This window comes from Mytilus trossulus, chromosome 8 (assembly GCF_036588685.1).
Source record: "Mytilus trossulus isolate FHL-02 chromosome 8, PNRI_Mtr1.1.1.hap1, whole genome shotgun sequence".
In the NCBI taxonomy this organism is placed as follows: domain Eukaryota; kingdom Metazoa; phylum Mollusca; class Bivalvia; order Mytilida; family Mytilidae; genus Mytilus; species Mytilus trossulus.
Genome location: NC_086380.1, coordinates 78,051,019 through 78,060,691, shown reverse-complemented (window position 1 = coordinate 78,060,691; position 9,673 = coordinate 78,051,019). Strand labels below are relative to the sequence as shown.

Sequence of the window (9,673 nt, the reverse complement as noted above, 5' to 3'; positions counted from 1 at the left end):
TCAATATTACACAAATTCCATATTTGAATATGATTTCAATTTTAAATAATACATTGTTATTTACATTTTGAAGATTTGTCAATAAAAAATTATTCAATATTTGTTTGAATTTAAATAAAATCTACAAATTTCAAGGTTAAAGAGTTAATAAAAAATTTAATCAATATCATTTAATTTGTTTGCTTTGAGTAAATACATTGAAAAATGTCATTCAATTTGGATTTACTTTAAAAAAAAATAACACTTTATTAATAATTAACACATGGTTATGCCTTGTCTGTGTATCTAAATCATAAACTTTAACAATTGGACGAAAGATGATGAATAGATTGACATTTACCGTCTTGTGGCAAATTAAACGCTCTTTAGAACAAGAACATAATAATAAGTGTAATATTATAGAGCTTGCTTTGTTCTCTAATGACACGCTGACATAGATTTTTAAAAATGCTAGTAGTAATTTCTATGTGATTTGGTCTCTTGTGAAGAGTTTTCTCATTGGCTATCTGTCATTTGGTCTCTTGTGAAGAGTTTTCTCATTGGCTATCTGTCATTTGGTCTCTTGTGAAGAGTTTTCTCATTGGCCATCATACCACATCTTATGTTCTAGCTAACAAGATAATAGTAAGAAGAAGACATGTCACCCTACTTAAAGTATTCTAGCTCTGAGCCGACCAGTCTTTTGGTCTTACTCCTAACTGCCATGAGCTAAGTAAACAAGCAGCAAATACCAATTTTGAAGTCTTTGGTTTGACTCAGCTGAGAAAAATAACCCTAACGATACAAATTGAGGCGACCAGAGTATCACAGGCCAAAAAAGGTGTTTTTATCACAAATATCAGAATGCTAATGTCTTGGCTCTTCAATTTTCCTCACAGTGAAAACCAATAATAATATTTCATAGTTAAATTTAACAAATGAATATGATATAACTAGATGACCAGGTTACCTTTGAACACAATAAAACTAGAAAATGTATTTAAAAGGCAACATACAATGTTCAACATTATACAAGTGTTTACTGTAAGTTCAGAATTCATTGTGTGCATTATTATTGGGATATAAAAAAAGAACAATAACAATGTGTACATACATGTAGTACACAAATGCCCTACTCACACTTTAATTTTCTATGTTCATTGGACCATGAAATTGAGGTAAAAACTCTCATTTGGTATTTAAATTATAAAGGTCATATCATGGGGAACATATGATCAAAGTTGATTTATCATCAATGAAAAATTCATTAAAATATAAACATAGGGAACCACTCACTTATTTCTAACTTATAACTGTTCACTTAAAACATATAGGGTAACCCAGAAGGCACTTTAAAAATTGGCCAACCATCTTAAGGAGCAAATTTATTATTTCTATTCACATTTTTGCTATACCACTCCACACATAGCAGAGATTTCCAAGTGATTCCTTCTGGGCCATTTAAGGGTCTTTAGTCAGACCTATCAGCATGACTTTTAACTATTTGTACTGAGTACTCTGCCTTACTTCAGGACAGAACAAGAATGTGTCCCCAGTACATGAATGCCCCACTCGCACTATCATTTTCTATGTTTATTGGACCGTGAAATTGGAATAAATGCTCTAATTTGGCATTAAAATTTGAAAGATCATATCATAAGGAACATGTGTACATTGCATTTCAACTTCATCAAAAACTACCTTGACCAAAAACTTTAACCTGAAGCGGGAAAGACGGATGGATGAACGGACGCACAGCCCGGAAAACATAATGCCCCTCTACTATCGTAGATGGGGCATAAAAAGGACTTAACTCATGGACATTTAAAAATAACAAACATTCAAGCACTTTGTATATTTCTTTGATACAACTGAATTCAGACAAAAATGTACATTTCATGAGAAACTGACTTTTGTTTTAGAATAAACCTTAACATCTGATTTAAAACATGTAAATATTACAAAGAACACAGTACATAATCATTTAACTTGGTGATAGTTTAGAAATGTTCCCAAACCAATTTACCCCATATATCAATAATATACAGAGCTCTTCTCCTTATAAAAATATACAGTTTACTATTCACAAATAACATGTCAGTAAGTTTATGGGGTAATGATCCTGCTCTGGTTCAAGATCAGACAGTTTGATAAAATAAAGTTTGACTGCTTTAATTCTTCTTAAATCCTGAAAATAGAAAAAAAATGTTTATAATATTTATTTTTATTTTACTGATGTCTATCTCTGTATTGTTAATATCTACTGTAAATTCAGAAATTTTTGCGAGGTTTTTATTATTGCAAAAAATGCGACAGAATTGTAAACGCAATAGTTTAAACTCACATTTTGAAATGTTTTATATGAATTAAACAGGATTTTTTCTCAAATCGTAATAATTAAAATCGCATTCAAATCCAAAAGGACAAAATCGCAATAATAAATAATTTCTGAATTTACAGTATGAAATTCTTTTCTCTTTTATAACTTCTTTTTTCTTTATTTGTTTTTTATTTCAGTTCATCATTGAGTGGCATTGAATTACTCCTACTTGACCAGTCCAAGGGGCCACCTTGAACTAGCAGCTAGTTGTGAGGTATTATCCATGGTTAATAAATGCCTCACTGATAAAAATTTGTAAGGGTTCCGCGGAACCCAGTGTCTCGCCTACTTTTGCTGAAATTCACAGGCTCAACAAAATGAGGAAAAAAATCAATAAAAATATTCCTCTTGAAACTATCGTTTGATTTTAAGTAGCTTCTGTCCAAGTCTAGTAAAAATCCAGGATAGTTTATGAATCTAATAAATGTTTAAAAACTTTAACTGCATACTGTATGTAATGTTAACTGGAAGAAAACTTAGTCCATTTATAAGTAAAAAACAGATACACAGGTACAAAATATTATCGAATTTTCCTTCTAAATACTAGCTTATGATCATAAACAAGCTTGTCTCTAAGTTTGGTACAAATTAAAAGTAGCAAAAGAAAGTTTTTGTTTTTTTTTAAATTTAACCACAGAGTGAACATGTTATTTCTTGGCAGAAAATCTAAGTCCATTTAAAAGTAAAATACGGAAAAAATGGATTTATTTTTTAACAAAATTTCCTTATGCATATTATCTTTTGATTATAAACTAGCTTTTGTCTAAGTTTGGTACAAACCCAGGATAGTTTAAGAAAGTTATTAAAATTTTAAAAACTTGAACCACAGAGTGAATGTAATGTTTCCCCGCAGAAAGACTAAGTCCATTTATAAGTAAAGTACGGAAAAAATGGAATTTTATTTTTACAAAATTAACATTTGGATACTATCTTATGATCATAAACAAGCTTCTGTCCACGTTTGGAAGTAATCCAGTATAGTTTAAGAAAGTTATTAAAATTTCAAAAACTTTAACCACAGAGTGAATATTTGTGGACGCCGCCGCCGACGGAATGTAGGATCGCTTAGTCTCGCTTTTTCGACAAAAGTCGAAGGCTCGACAAAAATTAAGAAGAAAAGCAATTAAAGCCATATTCTTTTGCTTGATTTTATGAAGAGTGAAGGGATTCTGTGCCATGAATTGATACTTAACATCCTTTATTTTCTGAAGAGTGTGAAGGGATTCTGTGCCATGAATTGATACTTAATATCCTTTATTTCTATGTCAATAACTAGCCACGAGTACAATCTATTCATATCAAACATTTAACTGATAAAATACCTTCAATGCTATTTCTTGATGCAGTGTAAAAATGACAATTGTTATTTATATACCTTTTATTGTTTTTTATTGTAATCATTTATCAACCGAGGTGAAATTTAGTTTAAAGATAATTTTGTAAAACCAAGTCCAAACAGACACTGTCCAATTACAAAGTTATCATTTCATGTCAATGGCTACCTAAATTGCAGACTGGAATGTTATGTCAAATGTTGAGTGAGTTTTAACAATATGTGTCCATAGTAGACGGATGCCCCATCCACACTATAATTTTCTATGTTCAGTAGACCCCTTAAAATGGGAAAAAAGTTTAACCTGAAGTGAGACAGACAAAAGAATGGACTGATGAACGGATGCACAGATGAATGGATGCACAGACCAGAAAACATAATGCCCATAAATGGAGCATAAAAATAGGGCATAAAACTACTTACTTTTTAATGACCTGTACCACATCTTCATCACATAACACATGCTCTCTTCCTACTTTTTGTGGCTGATGTTTTACTGATGTTCCCCATACCAAGGCACTGAAAAATAAATATAGACCTGAGTTTCGATATTAATTTTCGGAAAGACTATATAGCTAGGATTAGGCCATGGAAAATTAATTGTTGGTGTTTCCCCTAACATGGGAAAATTTTTAAGACCTGGCAGGCAGGCAGGCTTTTTTTTTTTTTTTTTTGGTAACCATGTGTAATTTTATTTCTATATGCTTTGTTTTTATAGTGGAACTATAATCTTGCATATTTTCAACACTTTAAGTTGTCTCTCTGCAAAAAAAAATTATTTTTTTTTAATTTTTTTTTTATATATATTTTTTTCTTTTTTTACAGAAAAATTTAATGACCCGGCAGTTAAAAAATTACCCGGTTGGGTTAGGGGAAACCATCAATTATTTTTTCCATGGCCTTATTTATTTACATGGTTACCAATTCAAACCAGATGCTCCGCAGGGCGTAGCTTTATACGACCGCAGAGGTTGAACCCTGAACGGTTGGGGCAAGTATGGACACAACATTCAAGCTGGATTCCGCTCTAAATTTGGATTGTGATTAAATAGTTGACACAGCATAGGTTTCTGACACAGAATGAATGTATTCAAATGAACTTAAAATTTTTGTTTTCTCTTAGAGCAATTCACTATGCTGTTGAATATTAATCCTCTCAAAAAGATGTTTGAAGAAATTTTCTTTTTATTTATGAAATTTCAAATGAGAAAAATTGAACCCAATTTTTTAATCACATCCCCCTTTCTCTATTCCAAAACTAATTTCAATTAAAATATTCTAATGGAGTTTGCAACAATTACTACTCATTTAAATACATCATAAAATATTTAGATGTAAAAAAACTGCTTGTTATCACTGAATGGTAAAGATTATTTAAATTTATCAGTTGGTAGTAAAAAGTGAATATACATTGTATATTGTATATAACAAAGATTTAAGTTGATTCTGGACAAAGAAAGATAACTCCAATTAAAAAAAATTCTTGCAGATATTTCTTGCTTACTATACTGGACAAAGAAAGATAACTCTTAATTAAAAAAAAATTTGCTATTTCACAATATTGTGAAATTAGATATTTCTTGCCATTGCACAATACTGTGCAATTGAAAAGACTTGCTATTGCACAATACTTAATATAATAATTTTAGATCCTGATTTGGACCAACTTGAAAACTGGGCCCATAATCAAAAATCTAAGTACATGTTTAGATTCAGCATATCAAAGAGGCCCAAGAATTTAATTTTTGTTAAAATCAAACTTAGTTTAATTTTGGACCCTTTGCACTTTAATTTAGACCAATTTTAAAACTGGACCAAAAATTAAGAATCTACATACACAGTTAGATTTGGCATATCAAAGAACCCCAATTATTCAATTTTTGATGAAATCAAACAATGTTTAATTTTGGACCTCGATTTGGGCCAACTTGAAAACTGGGCCAATAATCAAAAATCTAATTACATTTTTAGATTCAGCACATCAAAGAACCCCAAGGTTTCAATTTTTGTTAAATTCAAACTAAGTTTAATTTTGGACCCTTTGGACCTTAATGTAGACCAATTTGAAAACGGGACCAAAAATTAAGAATCTACATACACAGTTAGATTCGGCATATTAAAAAACCCCAATTATTCAATTTTGATGAAATCAAACAAAGTTTAATTTTGGACCCTTTGGGCCCCTTTTTCCTTAACTGTTGGGACCAAAACTCCCAAAATCAATACCAACCTTCCTTTTATAGTCATAAACCTTGTGTTTAAATTTCATAGATTTCTATTTACTTATACTAACGCTATGGTGCGAAAACCAAGAAAAATGCTTATTTGGGTCCCTTTTTGGCCCCTAATTCCTAAACTGTTGGGATCGAAACTCCCAAAATCAATACCAACCTTCCTTTTGTGGTCATAAACATTGTGTTTAAATTTCATTGATTTCTATTTACTTTAACTAAAGTTATTGTGCCAAAACCAAGAATAATGCTTATTTGGGCCCTTTTTTGGCCCCTAATTCCTAAACTGTTGAAACCAAAACTCCCAAAATCAATCCCAACCTTTCTTTTGTGGTCATAAACCTTGTGTCAAAATTTCATAGATTTCTATTAACTTAAACTAAAGTTATAGTGCGAAAACCAAGAAAATGCTTATTTTGGCCCTTTTTGGCCCCTAATTCCTAAAATGTTGGGACCAAAACTCCCAAAATCAATACCAGTCTTCTTTATATGGTCATAAACCTTGTGTTAAAATTTCATAGATTTCTATTCACTTTTACTAAAGTTAGAGTGCGAAAACTAAAAGTATTCGGACGACGACGACGACGCCAACGTGATAGCAATATACGACGAAAATTTTTTCAAAATTTGCGGTCGTATAAAAATCAAACAACACCATTGGTAAAAAAAACCAACAAAACAAAAATTATCAGGGCAAAAAAAGCTGAACTAAAAATTCAGAAACAAACATGAACTGAAACCAAGAATGAACCCAAGTACTACGGAAGGGTAAGCAGTTTCAGTTTCACAAGTGTCATGTAATGTGTTACTCTTGTGAAAATATGTTTTAAATGAGTCATAACTAGAGATTAGCCATTATGCAATCTAGATAATTTCTCAATGGTCAAAAGTTCACACTAAGGTTAATAGCTATTAACAATTTCTTGTATAATAATTCTAATAATAAATAGCTTCAATTTTTGTCAGAACAAATAACTTTAACTTTGCTCAAAATATTATTAATTTAGAGCAGAATTTTCAGTTTGTAATCCATAAAGCATATATGCATTGTATATTTGGATCACTCGTTCTTTGAACATGTACCTATCATTCTATTTACACAGGTCAAACTGTAGCTATAAACTATATTGTACAGCACAATCTTATTGTACAAGTAAATCTTCTTAAAATTCGAAGTTCAATTAATACATAATAATTATGTAATTTATACTATTATATTATTTGTTTTAACTAATATGTCTGACCTTTTAATATCTTGCACCTAATAATAACTCTTGTGCTAACTATCAAATGAAATAAAACTGAAACTCTTACATTCAATAGAGTTCTGTCAAACCATTTCAATGCATGACAAAATGCATTTATCTGGTTGAATGAAGTGAAGATCAAATATATGATTTATAAAGCTTCAAATACACAGATAAATTGGCGTATTAATTTTTATTTGCACTACATTCCGTCCTAAATAAATACAATTTTCATATAAATCTAAATATTAAACATATCATTTAAAAGAAACATTTATTTTATTTACATTTTTATTATCTCGCAAGAAACTCCCTATAAATATGATGAATTATATTTTTTATTAAAATTAGAGAATAACACTATATCACATTTTTTCTTTGCTTACTGGAGCTTGGATAAAAGGTTACCGGTAGTTTCAAAAGATTCAAAGTTTTATTATTTTTTTTTTAAATTTGGTTAAATTCCATATGCTGCACTTTTGATGTATATTTTTTATACTGAATGACATGCAATTGCTTTACTTTTGAATTACTCAAATCTATTGGAATACAGTTAATTATTTAAGTTTTTCTAGATATGTAAAATAAAACAATTTCAATTACATGTACCACTTTGATTCATTCAATATTTGTATAAATTAACTTTTGAAGAAGAAAAAAACTACTGTTAACTTTGAAAGTTGAAGATCTGACAGTAAATATCATTATTTTTTTATTTGATTTCCTCTTCAAAGTCAATAATGTGTTTCTAGATTCTGACAGTTATTGAGAAAATTGAAAAAAGCGATTAATTCACTGCATTGAAAATGCCTTTGTAATTTAGTCATTGATACACTTTATTCAAATTTTATGTTAATCCCAAATTCAACAGAATTCACTTATATTTTAACCAATGAACTCAATAAATGTTTTTCTTGAGGCTCTATCAGCTCTTTTTATATCAGATGATGTAAGAAAGAAAATGGAATATTTGGGAACACAAAATATTAAAATCAGACTAAAAATAAGAACACTTTTATTAGTTTTATTTCCAAAAGAAACAACTACTGAACTAAATTGACTTAATCTCATATGACATAGAAATTAACAATGAGCAAAAACAAATATGTTACACAGCAAAAAACTGCAACCACTGAATTACAAGCTTCTGACTTGGGGCATATATAAATAAGAAAAGGTGGTACGATTGCTAATGAGACAACTAGAGGCCAAATGACGCATAAGTTAGTTTGTACAATATAAATTCAAAAGGAAACATCTCTTAAATAAGGAATCCCCCACACAATTATAACCAAATTTCTTTCACTTGACTTTAACGAAGTTAAATATTATTTGTCAAAATATTAATTAGTGACATATATGAAATACAGATTGTTTGTCAATTAAAATAATCTTTAAAAAAACACAATTCTATAAGTATATCAAATGTACAGTAAGATTCGTAAACAATTAACCATAACAACTGTAATCCTTTTGTATACCAACGACAAATACTTCAATAATCTTATAAATCACTGTATACACAAGAAAGGATGATCAGTCAATCAGATATTATTATCATTTTCTATAAGTGATTTTCTATAAATAAATAAGATGTTTAACAAGTCATGAAATTTACTTACGCAAGAAACACAATTGTATTTAATACTTACTTTTCTTGTTGATAATCACAACAAATATTTTTAATTAACTTGTTAATCCATTCAGAATTATATCATATATTGACAGGATTTGACAATCCATTTTACAAACATTGACTTTTATTCAGTCCCATATTCACCATATTAATTAGGAGATATATGGAGGATTGGGTATTTGATGGTAGCAAATTAAGTTTACTGGTGACGCGTTAGCTGAGACAGTAAACGGGTATTTGCGACCATCAAATTCCAAATTGATGCCGTCAGAGCTTAAAATACAATATTGTTTTCTCGATTCTAATGAAACTGACAGAAAACAATATTAAAACATGTATTTAAAATCTGTCGTATGTCGTCTGCGCTTGCGCGTACATCCCATAACATCAATTGTCAATTGATGCCATGTAAGAAAGTGACGTTATCCAATCAAAATTACGTTACAAACGTTGTTGCATTAGAATTCACAATTTTGAAATATATGCCAAAATTTTTACGTATAACTTTTGAACAATTTCTATCATTTTGTTGTCTTGCCTTTTTAAACATGGTTTTATCAACATCATTCATTTCTCATGTTTCTGGTTTATCTACTTTATACATATTTATCATATACTTAGCATTGATATGATAGCTTTTACAGATGTGTAATGAGCGGAAGTACACAAGCCATAATTTCCCACCCGGGCTGAAAACCCATATCAGGGGCATCTCGTGCAAGTTACTTCTGGTGTTTCTGGTATCGATTGTTTTCTTTTCCATTGTGACGTCAGATATTTTTTATGACGATGTCAAAATTTACGGGAACTTTTGTGGGGATAGTTAAGTTCTTGCTAACAAATGTCATTGCCAATTAAGAAAAATTT

General features: G+C 29.9%; 1 protein-coding gene across 1 annotated transcript in view; it reads right to left on the bottom strand.

Annotated features, from left to right (window-relative positions):
* Window positions 1–1,819: 1,819 nt before the first annotated feature.
* LOC134681430 (developmentally-regulated GTP-binding protein 1-like) overlaps window positions 1,820–9,673 on the bottom strand; it is a 49,513-nt gene continuing 41,659 nt past the window's right edge. Inside the window, exons 10-11 of the mRNA XM_063541057.1 lie at window positions 4,116–4,211; window positions 1,820–2,167 (exon numbers count right to left, since the gene is read on the bottom strand). Of these exons, the coding sequence (XP_063397127.1) occupies window positions 2,161–2,167; window positions 4,116–4,211 (103 nt within the window). The 3' untranslated portion in view covers window positions 1,820–2,160. The remainder of the gene's footprint in view (window positions 2,168–4,115; window positions 4,212–9,673) is intronic.